Raw genomic sequence first — 17,946 nt, 5'->3', positions numbered from 1 at the left:
TGTGTGTGTGTGTGTGTGTGTGTGTGTGTGTGTGTGTGTGTGTGTGTGTGTGTGTGTGTGTGTGTGTACACGTACGTACGTACGTACGCACTGCCAAAATTAATTTTCTTGGTCAGAAAAATTATTTTTGAAATACATTTTCTTGAAACGAGAAAACAATGGTATGACAAGAAACATAATGTATGGCAAGAATTTCTTGTTTCGAGTCACTCATTCAATCACTATGGCTATCACATCATCGTTATCCATGGTGCAGGAGGTAATCTGAAAAAATGGGAATTGTAATTTTTCTCATGGACTTTCTTGAAACAAGATAATTAATTTGAGCAGTGCAGGCAAGGGGAAAGAGAGAAAGAGAGAAAGAGAGAAAGAGAGAAAGAGAGAAAGAGAGAAAGAGAGAAAGAGAGAAAGAGAGAAAGAGAGAAAGAGAGAAAGAGAGAAAGAGAGAAAGAGAGAAAGAGAGAAAGAGAGAAAGAGAGAAAGAGAGAAAGAGAGAAAGAGAGAAAGAGAGAAAGAGAGAAAGAGAGAAAGAGAGAAAGAGAGAAAGAGAAAGAGAGAAAGAGAGAAAGAGAGAAAGAGAGAAAGAGAGAAAGAGAGAAAGAGAGAAAGAGAGAAAGAGAGAAAGAGAGAAAGAGAGAAAGAGAGAAAGAGAGAAAGAGAGAAAGAGAGAAAGAGAGAAAGAGAGAAAGAGAGAAAGAGAGAAAGAGAGAAAGAGAGAAAGAGAGAAAAAGAGAAAGAGAGAAAGAGAGAAAGAGAGAAAGAGAGAAAGAGAGAAAGAGAGAAAGAGAGAAAGACAGAAAGAGAGAAAGAGAGAAAGAGAAAGAGAGAAAGAGAGAAAGAGAGAAAGAGAGAAAGACAGAAAGAGAGAAAGAGAGAAAGAGAGAAAGAGAGAAAGAGAGAAAGAGAGAAAGACAGAAAGAGAGAAAGAGAGAAAGAGAAAGAGAGAAAGAGAGAAAGAGAGAAAGAGAGAAAGAGAGAAAGAGAGAAAGAGAGAAAGAGAGAAAGAGAGAAAGAGAGAAAGAGAGAAAGAGAGAAAGAGAGAAAAAGAGAAAGAGAGGAAGAGAGAAAGAGAGAAAGAGAGAAAGAGAGAAAGAGAGAAAGAGAGAAAGAGAGAAAGAGAGAAAGAGAGAAAGAGAGAAAGAGAGAAAGAGAGAAAGAGAAAGAGAGAAAGAGAGAAAGAGAGAAAGAGAGAAAGAGAGAAAGAGAGAAAGAGAGAAAGAGAGAAAGAGAGAAAGAGAGAAAGAGAGAAAGAGAGAAAGAGAGAAAGAGAGAAAGAGAGAAAGAGAGAAAGAGAGAAAGAGAGAAAGAGAGAAAGAGAGAAAGAGAGAAAGAGAGAAAGAGAGAAAGAGAGAGAAGAGAGAAAGAGAGAAAGAGAGAAAGAGAGAGAGAGAGAGAGAAAGAGAGAAAGAGATATATATATATATATATATATATATATATATATATATATATATATATATATATATATATATATATATATATATATATATATATATATATATATATATATATATATATATATATATATATATATATATATATATATATATATATATCAATCAAAGGCAAGAGCTGGAACACAGAACAGATCAGGGACGTATCATAACATAAGGAACAGCAGGATGAGAAGGGGAAATGCGAACAGCAGGGTGTAGTTTTGTCTCGTGGCAATGAGAGAGAGAATGGACAACTAGTGCAAGGGCAGACTGAGTTGAATAAAAAGACAGACAGAGAGTGAAGTGGTGTCCAAAACATGCCTTGGCCTTGTTGGTGTCGTTACGGAAACAAGCACTCTGGATGAAGCCAGCAGCAACAGCTAAATCTTCTGGCTGATTGTGACATGAGTGAAGCCAACTGACCGCCGTCTCCAGGGTCATCTTTCTGCAGGAAGGAAAACATCAGGCACTGACAAAAAAATATATAACCAAACATGGCAGAACTATGTATGCAGTAACATTTTGACAGGTACCTCGTGTCGAAGGAGCATACAACAACAAATATAAACACTTGTACAACTTGCAACTGTTCAAGGTCCTTTTATTTGTGAATAATCCGGTTCGTTGCCATATCTTTACAAAGCATATAGCCTGGTGTTGGCTTAATGGTTAGAGTGGCGGCCTTTGGATCCTGGGGTGCAGAGTTCAAATCGCGCTCAGCTGTTAAAATAATACCAGGTTGGGTTAAGTCAGCCTGTCATCCTTCTGAGGTTGGGAAAATGAGTGCCAGCATGCTGGTATACAGAGTGGCGACCCGTCCAGGATTGTGCCCAATAGCCAAGGAGACTGCTTAAGCAGCACCAACACTCTGCACAGAGTATGGTCCCAATGTCCTCTCCTCTCTACTAAGTATGTATTTTGGGGAGGGGGAGCGTGTCAAAAGGAGAAAGTGTGTGGGAAGGTAACAAAGAGAACAGAGGTTAGAAGAGACAGGGAGATAGGAGCACAGAGAGGAAAGGGGAATGTTTTGGGCACCAACGTTGGTGAATGTTGAGAATATTTTATACTATCACTCATCAGCCACAGGCAACCAGGGAAAAATCATCTCAGGGAGAGAAAGGAAACTATGTCCAAGTGCAAAGTGAACATTGCCTGCATTTTACAAATTTTTAACTTCTTGTAAATACAGCAAGTTATAGCAGGCATCTTGCAATCAGGGCTGACATCACTGTCACTGCCTGAGCAGCGAAGCAACTTCGTGGCAATGGTTATATAGTATAAGGCCACTGTAAGATGCCTCAGGTATCATTTCCGTCAACACGACACCTGTACCAATTGCAACCACGATGAGCTTTACTGTGTAACTATGGCACTTTCCTCCAAAGAAATAAAAAAAATGTTGACGTCTATCGCAAGGAACACCTTTCACACAACCCGTACAGAAGCAACGAAAGCCATCTTATGGTACAACGAGGTACACACAGTCTCGTGCCACCGCCTCCTGGATATCAAACAAGGAATGCTGGATTCCATCCACATTCTTCTAATGACTGGCACATGTGGTACTACTCTAAAAGTAACTCTGTTAATAAATAAGGATAATTAAAAGCCCTAAAAAGATTACAAATAAGTTGAATAGTGCGTCAGTGGCATTTGTTGCACACACAGCACATCCAGAGAATACTAACGGCATGAATTCCAGCAACATGCGTTAGCTGTTACCCCATAAGCCGATAGTACAAGGTCGAGAAAAGCGGCACAACCGGAGGGTGACACTTTCACACGTTTGCGTTACTAGAAACACCCGCTCCCTCCCGGAATTACTTGGGGGGGGGGCGGGAATAATTTTGTGTTGGTGGCAAATAATACCACCTCTGTCCCACAGGGTCATGTGCAGAGGCAAAAATCGCAAGTCTCTCCATCCTCACGGTGGGGGTTGGCAGAGGAAGGGAGTTATTTGGACTTATGATCTGACACCGTGTACCCCCAGCTTTTGTGCAAAATTTAGTGGTGATCGGCCAAGCTGTTTTCGATTCTACGAGGTGGACAGAAAGACAGACAGACAGACAGACATAGACGCTGGTATTATGATGAAGGTATCCACGATTCACTGTCTCTTCTCATTGAAGACTGAAAATCCTTGCAAAGGCATTCAGATAAGTGCAACAATCGAGATAGATAGATAGATAGATATATATATATATATATATATATATATATATATATATATATATATATATATATATATATATATATATATATATATATATATATATATATATATATATATATATATACATATATATATATATATATATACATATATACATATACATATATATATATATATATATACATATATATATGCATATATATAAGCCTGGTGTTGGCGCAGTGGTTAGGGCAGCGGCTTGGGATCCAAAAGGTCCTGAGTTCAAGCCCCGTTGGGCCACTGAATTAATACACCAGGGGGTTGACTCAGCCTGTCATCCTTCCGAGGTCGGCGAAATGAGTACCAGTGTACTGGGCCGGTGTATACCCCGGTTAAAATAGGTGTACCATATCCCTGTGTCGTAAGAGGCGACCAGGGTTGCGTCAGGAAGGGCATCCGGCGTAAAACATGTGCCAAATCACTATGCGGATCATATGGATGATCCGCTGTGGCGACCCCTAACAGGAGCAGCCGAAAGAAGAAGAAGAAGAATATATATATATATATATATATATATATATATGTATGTATATATATATATATACATATATATATATATATATATATATATATATATATATATATATATATATATATATATATATATATATATATATATATATCTATCAAAGGCAAGAGCTGGAACACAGAACAGATCAGGGACGTATCATAACATAAGGAACAGCAGGATGAGAAGGGGGAAATGCGAACAGCAGGGTGGAGGGAGAAAATAGACAGAGATGGCCAAACAAAGGATTCTGGTAATGATGGGGGGTAGAGAACAACACAAAGGGGTAGAACAAGATGGATCCAGAAGCAAAATTTTAGGAGGGGTGGGGGGGGTGGTTTTACGGGTGTAGAAAAGATCACGGTTTTAGATGGGGGACGATTTCAGATGGTGGGGAACAACTGTCTTGAAGACCTGGAGGGAAGAATGAGATTGAAGAGAATGTGGGAGTTGGTTCCCACATTCTCAGTTTGTTACATTGACAGAGCATTAAAAAGGAATATGACAAATTCATATCAAATTATTCGAACACCCTTGGGCTTCTATAAAACTCGTTCATCACCGCCAAACCACCTGTACGTATTGGTATCCAAAAGTCCCATTGCGTACAACTTAATTTTTATACCGTTCAAGTTTCTTGTAGGAGCTCATGCAAATATCAAACGAAAGACATCAGGGACATGGTGAGATAATTAAGAGAGCACAATATAATTCACACCACATTAAAGATACTAAAATTGTGATTAGAGCCACATACTTGTTGTATACCTGTACATTGGATGGGTATTTTTAAACACCCCAAGCCTGTTTGCTCTGGACATGTTGCATTACCTTCTCCAAATTCCCGTCAAACTTGTTTTTCTTATCTCCCGACTTCTCCCACATTCCTCCACCCTCTTTCCTCTCCCTCCTTTATCTTCCTCCCTTCCCAATTTGAAATTTCTCTATTTAGCCATGATCAAATATCGCATCACGGCCCCCAGCTTGGTTACAGGATAGATGCCCAACTCGATTACAGACACAAATGTGTTGGAATTCCTACCTGTCGGCCGGCAATTTCGCAACCATGTCAACCTGTTGTAGAGAGGACTTCGACATTAATTGTTCTTGAGCATTCTGTCCCATGGAGTTAAATTCAGACAATTGAGTGATCGGCTCCTGGCGCTTCGTTGACTTTGTGGTCTTGGTCATGCTGTATGATGAGCTTGAACCCCCACCTTGCATCATACTTCCACCGAAACCCTGACTTTGCTGTTGCTGATGTTGCTGTTGTTGTTGTTGTTGTTGTTGTTGTTGTTGTTGTTGTTGAATTTGCTGGAGCTGTGGTCCTTGCTGAACCGTAGAATCTACTCCATCATATTTTGTCTGGACACTGTCAGAAAGGTGTCCCACTTGCCTTGATCTCTCGTACTGCATGTTATGCATTGGCATCATCGTTTGGAACCACTGCTGCCTGGCATTAGGGTACACCTCTGCGGTTTGTGGGCGCATGTTTACACGACCGGTGGTGTTGAAGGCATACTCCCCATGCATGCTGCGGGCCGAGCGGTTCCCTGCAAGCGTGGTCAACCGCGACAGCGTGTTTCCTTGCAGGTTAGATACCTGACTGTGATATCCAGAACTGGAACCTTCGGCATGCGGCATGCCGAGACGACTCATCACAACTGTAGGGGGCATGTGCCCAGCGGTGTTCACATCCACACGCTGGGCTGGCCCCGTGAAGACATGCCCATAGTTTATCGAAGTTGATCTATCGCCGTACGAGCTCCCCGGACGAGACAATGGCCTAGAAGTTGTCGCGCGTCGAGAAGAACTCGTGTAGCCATCGAAAGCAGACATCGATGAGTTTGGACGATGGGTCATATAGTTGACTGCATACGAGCTGTCATTGGCAGTGCGGGGTCGTGACAACTGTGGCTGGGGAAAGGAGACAAGTAACAAGATTGAATTATTTTTACTCCTTCCATGTATGTGCTTGTGAGCAAGGAAATGCTGATAATTTATGACGAGTAAAGAAATAATTGTAAATCACAACAAAACAAACATTACTGTACTTCAAAATTGTGGCAAATTATTAGGTTTTTTTTTTTTTTTTAGTGCCACCACTTTCTTCCTGAAGCTCACAGTGCAGCTGCACAACATACTAGTGCCAAAGATTACCAAGGAACTCTATCGTAAACTCCATCTTTGATACAGCTGTCATTAACATTTAATTCAACTTTTCAGAAATAATAGTAATAATTAAAGCACAATGGGAATTCCTCCTCTTGGAGCACCCAGAGACAATGTGTGTGGATAGAGCATCTGAGGTGAGGTGGTTATAGGTAATTCATACACGCTATAATGGACCATGTTGTGCCACTAACATGGTGCAGATTCGCTCACAGTAGGTTATTACCATTATTTTTGGAAAGAATTCACGGCATGGAGGTGAGAGGTTAGAATTTCAGTCGAACAAGGGCCGACCACCGCAACATTCAAGCGATTCAATGTTTTTTTCATCATCAGCATAACTTACATGAACCACACTCAATGGGATTTATCAGACAATAAAAAAAAAAAAATGGACGAGATGAAAATAAAGCACAATACTGTGGTGAAACAAGTCCTCTAAACCACCAGGTCCACATTGGACAGCAAATGTAAATCATCAAAACATAACGGCTGATTGCTTGCTCCACAGCAGTCTCGTTTTCACCCCCAAAAGCTGTTCCGCTGAATGGTGTGACAGCTTGGAAAAAAAAAAGAAGAAGTTATTTTTCATTCCAGAGTTCCACAAAGGTCTTGAGCCTTCGCTCTCATCGAAGATGTCCGTGCAACACCAAGAAATTAAATTATTTTCGCTTTACGCCAATCAAATATTTTCAGCTTCAGTATATTGCTCCGCATGTCGGTCGAATCTGCAACTGCTTCTTCCACCTCATCAAAGCTAAGATTTCCGAACCAGATCCATTGCGTTTTTCTGTTATATTTTCGTCCCTGTGTTGCGGTTTGTGATTTCATCCAATTTTTTTGTAATGTTAAATCGTACCTTGTTGTGCTGTACAGTATTGTCAGATTATTAAGGGGATATTAAAGGGGTAGATCAGACCAACTCAGATTGTTTCTCATTGCGCTTCTTTTTTTTCCAAAAGTTTTGTTCTTTCTGTCTCTTCAATGTGATCCTATTCCATCTCCCTCCTCACTTCCAAAAAAATAAATTAAAAACAAACAAAGAAAAGTTTTCACTCCAAAATGAATTCCTTCCTGAGAGTTTGCTTCCGTATCCATCTTGTCCACCCCGTCCATGCATCCTCCTCTACCCCTCATTGCTCCCCACATCCATTGTTTGTCAAAGTCTTCCTCTATTTTGTCCTTCAACCCTGCTGTTGGTACGTGTTCGTTCTCTCGTTCTCTCGTTCTCTCGTTCTCTCGTTCTCTCGTTCTCTCGTTCTCTCGTTCTCTCGTTCTCTCGTTCTCTCGTTCTCTCGTTCTCTCGTTCTCTCGTTCTCTCGTTCTCTCTCTCTCTCTCTCTCTCTCTCTCTCTCTCTCGCTCGTTCTCTCTCTCTCTCTCGCTCGTTCTCTCTCTCTCTCTCGCTCGTTCTCTCTCTCTCTCTCGCTCGTTCTCTCTCTCTCTCTCGCTCGTTCTCTCTCTCTCTCTCGTTCTCTCTCTCTCTCTCGTTCTCTCTCTCTCTCGCTCGTTCTCTCTCTCTCTCGTTCTCTCTCTCTCTCTCTCTCGTTCTCTCTCTCTCTCTCTCTCTTTCTCTCTCTCACTCTCTTTCTCTCTCTCATTCTCTCTCTCATTCTGTTCTGTGTTCTCATGAAACTTTGTTTCGCGAATTAATCGATTCTCCAAAGTTTTAAGATTTATGGCGGAAAGAAAACTTATTTACAGCAAAAGGAACACTTCGCCAAGAAACACTATATCAGGGGAAAATTGCACAAATATCCAAAAGCTCATTTCTAGTTCGCTTGGGAAGGTGCATGAAAGCCGCACAACAGGTAATGGGTGTGATATGGGTGTGTCGGGTGTGGCAGGCCTTTGAGGGGAACAGAGCCAAGGAAATCAGAATGTTGCTTTTGATGATATATCAAAAGGATTTGTCATTTAGATTTTCTCAACATCTCCAAAACTGTCCATGCAAGTTACTGCCTACCACCAACTTTTGCCCTTGACGAGATCCAAGCGCATGGAAGAGCACGGTGACTGGAGATAAAGTCAACGAATTGAGAGCGAGGCAACAGTTGGATGAAACAAGGGAAAGAATGAACAAGATTAAAAAAAAAACAACTGGGAAAGACAGTGAGAGCAAAAAACTGGGAGAGACAGAGTAAGAGAGACAGGGAGCGAGAGCACAGCAGCCTGCAGGTAAGAGAGTTCGGTTATGTCGGGTTGATGGGGGAAGTAATGATCACACATAGTAGTGAGTGGTGATACGAGATGGTGTTGCACCACCTGCTTGAAGCCCTGGAGGGAAGCGTGTGATTGAAAGGTCTCTGGAAGGCAGTTCCAGAAACGGGAGAAAAAAAAAAAAAGGAACAATGGATATGATGGGTACAGTGAACCTGGATTTTAGGAGTTTAACTACAAGTTTAGGCCTAATGGAGGAACGCATGCATCCTGGAGTAGTCTTATAATGAATAATACAACAGAGTAGATCAGTAGTATGTGCTGCAGATTTTCCCTGCTTTTGCAAATTCTGAGAATTACAGCAGCGGTCGCGGCGTCGACACTGGCCAGGTCCAGTGTGTCCCCGAAGTGCCCTTTACCTTTTGATCATAGAAGCCCTGACTCCTTGTGGAGAAACTGTTCATGGTCATGCTGGCACTACTCATTCCTCCGTTCTGCATCGAGAAGAACTTCTCGGGCTGGCTCGATGTGCGCTGCAATCGATTTGTTCGAGACTCTGCAAACGGCACATGGGATCTATCATGATGGCATTTAGTCTGTGGTCTTTCACCACCTCACATGAAGTTATATTGTTTAAAGTCCAAAGCTCCAACCCATCAATGGGATTATAAATGAGGTAACACATGAGTTCAATGTCTTACTCCAAACCTCCCCCAAGGGTAAACCTAATTCCACGTAAAAAAAGAAAAAAACCTGAACTCTCATGTAGTATCATCAACATCCAAGTCCCACATGTGTCCAAATCCCAGTCCGTTACTCCCAAGGTACTGACGTACTACTCCCATCGACCAAATACTTTTGTTTACGACACACAGCAAAGGGTTGTATTTGTATACTTCAATCGTTTAACCAGCAGTCGGTCTGCTTCAAGCAAAACTTATCAAGAGTGAAACTTCCATGTTGTAGACGTACTTTAAACACAAATCAGTTCTTTGGAACAAAGTGGTACACCGTAATCCTTTATCTTATCTCGGTAAACACAAGAAAGATGTCGGTGGCTAGAATGGGAACAAATAAGCATTATAAAGTGAACTGGTCATCATATTGTGTGTAGCTTGAGGTTGCTGGTTTGCAACGTTACTGGCAACATGGCTGTGCCACTGATGGAGAGCCCATTGCAAGTTGGAGCAGGAATTCATCATTTGTTCCAGGTGCCAGTGATAGCTGGCTGACTCTTTGTGAAGTACATCGTAAAAATTTTAACATCAACAACCCCATCCCCAGTGCTGGCAGACTGCAGGACACCCAGCTTAACGTCCGTCCAAAGGACGACACGCAAATTGATGCCTTGCCCTGCACGACAAATAGTGCGGTGACAGTTTATAAGCCCAATCAAGATTCCAATCCAGGCGACAGCGCAAAGGCGAGTGCATGTACCTCTCGGCCAGCCTGCCAGCCTGAAATGAACTGGTGTTAAAGGGGTACTGATAGTTAACCTCTGTACTGGTATTAAAAGGGTACTGAGAACCTCTGTACCGGTATTAAAAGGGTACTGAGAACCTCTGTACCGGTTTTAAAAGGGGTACTGATAGTTAACCTCTGTACTGGTATTAAAAGGGTACTGAGAACCTCTGTACCGGTATTAAAAGGGTACTGAGAACCTCTGTACCGGTTTTAAAAGGGGAACTGATAGTTAACCTCTGTACTGGTATTAAAAGGGTACTGAGAACCTCTGTACCGGTATTAAAAGGGGTACCGATAGTTAACCTCTGTACCAGTATTAAAAGGGTACTGAGAACCTCTGTACCGGTATTAAAAGGGGTACTGATAGTTAACCTCTGTACCGGTATTAAAAGGGTACCAAGAACCTCTGTACCGGTATTAAAAGGGGTACTGATAGTTAACCTCTGTACCGGTATTAAAAGGGGTACTGATAGTTAACCTCTGTACCGGTATTAAAAGGGGTGCTGATAGTTAACCTCTGTACCGGTATAAGAGGGTACTGAGAACCTCTGTACTGGTATTAAAGGGGTACTGAGAGTTAACCTCTGTACCAGTATTAAAAGGGTACTGAGAACCTCTGTCCCAGTATTAAAGGGGTGCTGATAGGTAACCTCTGTACCAGTATTAAAGGGGAACTGAGAGATAACCTCTGTACCAGTATTAAAAGGGGTACCGATAGTTAACCTCTGTACCGGTATTAAAAGAGTACTGAACCTCTGTACCGGTATTAAAAGGGGTACTGATAGTTAACCTCTGTACCGGTATTAAAGGGTACCAAGAACCTCTGTACCGGTATTAAAAGGGGTACTGATAGTTAACCTCTGTACCGGTATTAAAAGGGGTACTGATAGTTAACCTCTGTACCGGTATTAAAAGGGGTACTGATAGTTAACCTCTGTACCGGTATAAAAGGGTACTGAGAGCTAACCTCTGTACCAGTATTAAAAGGGTACTGAGAACCTCTGTCCCAGTATTAAAGGGGTGCTGATAGGTAACCTCTGTACCAGTATTAAAGGGGAACTGAGTGATAACCTCTGTACCGGTATTAAAGGGGTACTGAGAGATAACCTCTGTACCAGTATTAAAAGGGGTACTGAGAGTTAACCTCTGTACCAGTATAAAAGGTTACTGATAAATAACCTCTGTACCGGTATTAAGAGTACCGAGAACCTCTGTACCGGTATTAAAGGGGTGCTGATAGTTAACCTCTGTACCAGTATTAAAGGGGAACCGAGAGATAACCTCTGTACCAGCATTAATGGGGTACTGAGATTTAACCTCTGTACAAGTGTTAACAGGGTAGTGAGAGTGAACCTCTGTACAAGTGTTAACAGGGTAGTGAGAGTGAACCTCTGTACCAGTATTAAATGGGGTACTGAGAGATAACCTCTACCAGTATTAAAGGGGTACTGAGAGTTAACCTCTGTACCAGTATTAAAAGGGTACTGAGAACCTCTGTACCGGTATTAAAAGGGTACTGAGAACCTCTGTACCGGTATTAAAAGGGTACTGAGAACCTCTGTACCGGTATTAAAAGGGTACTGAGAACCTCTGTGCCGGTATTAAAGGGGAATTGAGTGATAATCTCTGTACCAGTATTAAAAGTGAACCGAGAGATAACCTCTGTACCGGTATTAAAGGGGTACTGATAGTTAACCTCTGTACCAGTATGAAAGGGACACCGAGAGATAACCTCTGTACCAGCATTAAAGGGGTACTGAGAGTTAACCTCTGTACAAGTGTTAACAGGGTGGTGAGAGTGAACCTCTGTACCAGTATTAAAGGGGTACTGAGAGTGACCCTCTGTACCAGTATTAAATGGGTACTGAGAGTGAACCTCTGTACCAGTATTAAAGGGGTACTGAGAGTGAACCTCTGTTCCAGTATTAAAGGGGTACTGAGAGTGAACCTCTGTACCAGTATTAAAGGGGTACTGAGAGTGAACCTCTGTACCAGTATTAAAGGGGTACTGAGAGATAACCTCTGTACCAGTATTAAAGGGGTACTGAGAGATAACCTCTGTACCAGTATTAAAGGGGTACTGAGAGATAACCTCTGTACCAGTATTAAAGGGGTACGGAGAGATAACCTCTGTACCAGTATTAAAGGGGTACTGAGTGATAACCTCTGTACCAGTATTAAAGGGGTACTGAGAGATAACCTCTGTACCAGTATTAAAGGGGTACTGAGAGATAACCTCTGTACCGGTATTAAAGGGGTGCTGATAGTTAACCTCTGTACCACTATGAAAGGGGAACCAAGAGATAACCTCTGTACCAGCATTAAAGGGGTACTGAGAGTTAACCTCTGTACAAGTGTTAACAGGGTAGTGAGAGTGAACCTCTGTACCAGTATTAAAGGGGTACTGAGAGTGACCCTCTGTACCAGTATTAAATGGGTACTGAGAGTGAACCTCTGTACCAGTATTAAAGGGGTACTGAGAGTGAACCTCTGTTCCAGTATTAAAGGGGTACTGAGAGTGAACCTCTGTACCAGTATTAAAGGGGTACTGAGAGTGAACCTCTGTACCAGTATTAAAGGGGTACTGAGAGTGAACCTCTGTACCAGTATTAAAGGGGTACTGAGAGATAACCTCTGTACCAGTATTGAAGGGGTACTGAGAGATAACCTCTGTACCAGTATTAAAGGGGTACTGAGAGATAACCTCTGTACCAGTATTAAAGGGGTACTGAGAGATAACCTCTGTACCAGTATTAAAGGGGTACTGAGAGATAACCTCTGTACCAGTATTAAAGGGGTACTGAGAGATAACCTCTGTACCAGTATTAAAGGGGTACTGAGAGTGAACCTCTGTTCCAGTATTAAAGGGGTACTGAGAGTGAACCTCTGTACCAGTATTAAAGGGGTACTGAGAGTGAACCTCTGTACCAGTATTAAAGGGGTACTGAGAGATAACCTCTGTACCAGTATTAAAGGGGTACTGAGAGATAACCTCTGTACCAGTATTAAAGGGGTACTGAGAGATAACCTCTGTACCAGTATTAAAGGGGTACTGAGAGATAACCTCTGTACCAGTATTAAAGGGGTACTGAGAGTGAACCTCTGTTCCAGTATTAAAGGGGTACTGAGAGTGAACCTCTGTACCAGTATTAAAGGGGTACTGAGAGTGAACCTCTGTACCAGTATTAAAGGGGTACTGAGAGATAACCTCTGTACCAGTATTAAAGGGGTACTGAGAGATAACCTCTGTACCGGTATTAAAGGGGTGCTGATAGTTAACCTCTGTACCACTATGAAAGGGGAACCAAGAGATAACCTCTGTACCAGCATTAAAGGGGTACTGAGAGTTAACCTCTGTACAAGTGTTAACAGGGTAGTGAGAGTGAACCTCTGTACCAGTATTAAAGGGGTACTGAGAGTGACCCTCTGTACCAGTATTAAATGGGTACTGAGAGTGAACCTCTGTACCAGTATTAAAGGGGTACTGAGAGTGAACCTCTGTTCCAGTATTAAAGGGGTACTGAGAGTGAACCTCTGTACCAGTATTAAAGGGGTACTGAGAGTGAACCTCTGTACCAGTATTAAAGGGGTACTGAGAGTGAACCTCTGTACCAGTATTAAAGGGGTACTGAGAGATAACCTCTGTACCAGTATTGAAGGGGTACTGAGAGATAACCTCTGTACCAGTATTAAAGGGGTACTGAGAGATAACCTCTGTACCAGTATTAAAGGGGTACTGAGAGATAACCTCTGTACCAGTATTAAAGGGGTACTGAGAGATAACCTCTGTACCAGTATTAAAGGGGTACTGAGAGATAACCTCTGTACCAGTATTAAAGGGGTACTGAGAGTGAACCTCTGTTCCAGTATTAAAGGGGTACTGAGAGTGAACCTCTGTACCAGTATTAAAGGGGTACTGAGAGTGAACCTCTGTACCAGTATTAAAGGGGTACTGAGAGATAACCTCTGTACCAGTATTAAAGGGGTACTGAGAGATAACCTCTGTACCAGTATTAAAGGGGTACTGAGAGATAACCTCTGTACCAGTATTAAAGGGGTACTGAGAGATAACCTCTGTACCAGTATTAAAGGGGTACTGAGAGTGAACCTCTGTTCCAGTATTAAAGGGGTACTGAGAGTGAACCTCTGTACCAGTATTAAAGGGGTACTGAGAGTGAACCTCTGTACCAGTATTAAAGGGGTACTGAGAGATAACCTCTGTACCAGTATTAAAGGGGTACTGAGAGATAACCTCTGTACCAGTATTAAAGTGGTACTGTGAGATAACCTCTGTACCAGTATTAAAGGGGTACTGAGAGATAACCTCTGTACCAGTATTAAAGGGGTACTGAGAGATAACCTCTGTACCAGTATTAAAGGGGTACTGAGAGATAACCTCTGTACCAGTATAAAAGAGGCACTGATCGTTAACCTCTGTACAAGTGTTAACAGGGTCGTGAGAGTGAACCTCTGTGCCAGTATTAAAGGAGACTGAGAGATAACCTCTGTACCGGTATTAAAAGGGGGTACTGAGAGTTAACTTCTGTAACAGTATTAAAGAGGTACTGAGAGTTAACCTCTGTACCAGTGTAAAAGAGGTACTGAGAGTTAACCTCTGTCCCAGTATTAAAGCAATAGATAGTTAACCTCTGTACAAGTGTTAACAGGGTCGTGAGAGTGAACCTCTGTACCAGTATTAAAGGGGAACTGAGAGTTAACTTCTGAAACAGTATTAAAGAGGTACTGAGAGTGAACCTCTGTACCAGTATAAAAGAGGTACTCTGTACCAGTTTTTAAGGAATACTGAGAGTTAACCTCTGTACCAGTATTAAAGGAACACTAAGAGTTAACCTCTGTGCCGGTATTAAAAAGGTACTGAGAATTAACCGTTGTACCGGTATAAAAGGGGTCGTGAGAGTAAACCACTATGTCGGCATTACAGGCATAGTGAAAGTTAACTGCTGTGCCAGTATTAAAGGGGTCGTGAAAGTTAACCACTATACCGGTATTAAAGGTATAGTGAAAGTTAACCGGTATTAAAGGGGTAGTGAAAGTTAACCACTATACAGGTATTAAAGGAGTAGTGAAAGTTAACCACTATACTGGTATGAAAGGAGTAGTGAAAGTTAACCACTATACCGGTATTAAAGGAGTAGTGAAAGTTAACCACTATACCGGTATTAAAGGAGTAGTGAAAGTTAACCACTATACCGGTATTAAAGGAGTAGTGAAAGTTAACCACTATACCGGTATTAAAGGGGTAGTGAAAGTTAACCACTATACCGGTATTAAAGGAGTAGTGAAAGTTAACCACTATACCGGTATTAAAGGAGTAGTGAAAGTTAACCACTATACCGGTATTAAAGGGGTAGTGAAAGTTAACCACGGTATTAAAGGGGTAGTGAAAGTTAACCGCTATACCGGTATTAAAGGGGTAGTGAAAGTTAACTGCGGTATTAAAGGAGTAGTGAAAGTTAACCGCTATACCAGTATTAAAGGGGTAGTGAAAGTTAACCACTATACCGGTATTAAAGGGGTAGTGAAAGTTAACCACTATACCGGTATTAAAGGTATAGTGAAAGTTAACCGGTATTAAAGGGGTAGTGAAAGTTAACCACTATACAGGTATTAAAGGAGTAGTGAAAGTTAACCACTATACTGGTATGAAAGGAGTAGTGAAAGTTAACCACTATACCGGTATTAAAGGAGTAGTGAAAGTTAACCACTATACCGGTATTAAAGGAGTAGTGAAAGTTAACCACTATACCGGTATTAAAGGGGTAGTGAAAGTTAACCACTATACCGGTATTAAAGGAGTAGTGAAAGTTAACCACTATACCGGTATTAAAGGAGTAGTGAAAGTTAACCACTATACCGGTATTAAAGGGGTAGTGAAAGTTAACCACGGTATTAAAGGGGTAGTGAAAGTTAACCGCAGTATTAAAGGAGTAGTGAAAGTTAACCGCTATACCGGTATTAAAGGGGTAGTGAAAGTTAACTGCGGTATTAAAGGAGTAGTGAAAGTTAACCGCTATACCAGTATTAAAGGGGTAGTGAAAGTTAACCACTATACCAGTATTAAAGGGGTAGTGAAAGTTAACCACTATACCGGTATTAAAGGGATAGTGAAAGTTAACCACGGTATTAAAGGAGTCGTGAAAGTTAACCGCGGTATTAAAGAAGTAGTGAAAGTTAACCGCTATACTGGTATTAAAGGGGTAGTGAAAGTTAACCACTATATCGGTATTAAAGGGGTAGTGAAAGTTAACCACTATACAGGTATTAAAGGGGTAGTGAAAGTTAACCACTATACCGGTATTAAAGGAGTAGTGAAAGTTAACCACTATACAGGTATTAAAGGGGTAGTGAAAGTTAACCACTATACCGGTATTAAAGGGGTAGTGAAAGTTAACCACTATATCGGTATTAAAGGGGTAGTGAAAGTTAACCACTATACCTGTATTAAAGGAGTAGTGAAAGTTAACCACTATACCGGTATTAAAGGGTTAGTGAAAGTTAACCACTATACAGGTATTAAAGGGGTAGTGAAAGTTAACCACTATACCGGTATTAAAGGAGTAGTGAAAGTTAACCACTATACCGGTATTAAAGGGGTAGTGAAAGTTAACCACGGTATTAAAGGGGTAGTGAAAGTTAACCGCGGTATTAAAGAAGTAGTGAAAGTTAACCGCTATACCGGTATTAAAGGGGTAGTGAAAGTTAACCACTATATCGGTATTAAAGGGGTAGTGAAAGTTAACCACTATACCGGTATTAAAGGGATAGTGAAAGTTAACCACGGTATTAAAGGAGTCGTGAAAGTTAACCGCTATACCAGTATTAAAGGGGTAGTGAAAGTTAACCACTATACCGGTATTAAAGGGATAGTGAAAGTTAACCACGGTATTAAAGGAGTCGTGAAAGTTAACCGCGGTACTTTGGCAAACTTTAAAATTCTTGACTCAGTCTTTGCATAGTTCGTAACAGCAAAAGGTGACAAGACCAAACATGGTCCTGTCGCCCCCCAAACCCTCGAATAATCCAACATTTCTCTTTAATCTGAACACGAATGAAACAAAAAGCCACAAAGTGAAATCGCGAACTGAAATTAAAAAACAAAACAGAAAATGTGCAAAAATACACAAACAAAGAAACGACAGGTAACACGACACACACAGGTGGAGACGGACACCCAGATGTTCCGACCAAAGCCGATAAGACGGTGGAACGGGACGGGGAGTGGGGGGGGGGGGGGTGTTCGAGGAAGGCAATTCTCACTGTTTTTAAGACTGGCCACGGTGTTCGTCCCGCGGCCTCGCAGTAACATGGACACCTGCTGCGCGACGCGATCGCTTTGCTCCCGCGGATGTAGGTGTCCGCTGCTTCTCTCGAGCTCCACCTCGGACGGCAAGGCGAGCGTCGAAGTGGACAGTTCGCTCCGGGGCGGCGTGACCGTCCGCAGGAAATTGTCGCCCATCTTTGTGGATCGGAAAACACGAGGGAGAGCGAGCGGGATGGACGCGGCGGCCGCGGTGCGAGTAGCTGTGGGGAGATGGGGAGATGGGGCAGGTGAGGAGTCGCGGAGGAGGTGAGTGGACGGAGCCGAAGCAGGGAGTGGCTCGACGAACGGGGTGTGACTAGTAAGGGCGTTGTCCCCGGGTTGACGGATCTTTTCCCTGAGGGTGTGGACACGGTTGACCTTGATGAGGTGCGAAACCCGCCCCGCTCAAACTGCACAGGTGAAGGTGAACTACACGGGATTCATAATCACATGTAAAACGGGACAAGAGAACATTTATATTTTGTACACAAATACACCTGTACACACCTGTACACGACCTCTCAAGTGGAGTTCGCACCAAAATACAAGGAAACTGTTGGGATGTGTGTGTGTGTGTGTGTGTGTGTGTGTGTGTGTGTGTGTGTGTGTGTGTGTGTGTGTGTGTGTGCGCGTGTGTGCGCGTGTGCGTGCGCGTGTGCGTGCGCGTGTGCGTGT

At 42.3% G+C, this 17,946-nt stretch overlaps 1 protein-coding gene across 2 annotated transcripts in view; it reads right to left on the bottom strand.

Annotated features, from left to right (window-relative positions):
- Positions 1 to 17,569, bottom strand: part of LOC147025929 (plakophilin-2-like) — a 75,204-nt gene extending 57,635 nt beyond the window's left edge. The window contains exons 1-4 of one of the 2 annotated variants that reach the window (XM_085880840.1): positions 17,229 to 17,569; positions 8,906 to 9,042; positions 5,199 to 6,067; positions 1,758 to 1,881 (exon numbers count right to left, since the gene is read on the bottom strand). In XM_085880840.1, the coding sequence (XP_085736966.1) occupies positions 1,758 to 1,881; positions 5,199 to 6,067; positions 8,906 to 9,042; positions 17,229 to 17,427 (1,329 nt within the window). In that variant the 5' untranslated portion in view covers positions 17,428 to 17,569. Of the gene's footprint in view, positions 1 to 1,757; positions 1,882 to 5,198; positions 6,074 to 8,905; positions 9,043 to 17,228 lie in introns of both variants that reach the window. The other variant, XM_085880839.1, reaches the window with a different exon arrangement.
- Between the last annotated feature and the right edge of the window lie 377 nt (positions 17,570 to 17,946).

The sequence above is a fragment of the Eptatretus burgeri genome, chromosome 5, assembly GCF_056783735.1.
Source record: "Eptatretus burgeri isolate ZD-2024b chromosome 5, Ebu_testis_v1, whole genome shotgun sequence".
Classification (NCBI taxonomy): domain Eukaryota; kingdom Metazoa; phylum Chordata; class Myxini; order Myxiniformes; family Myxinidae; genus Eptatretus; species Eptatretus burgeri.
This window is presented reverse-complemented; position numbering and strand designations above follow the sequence as displayed.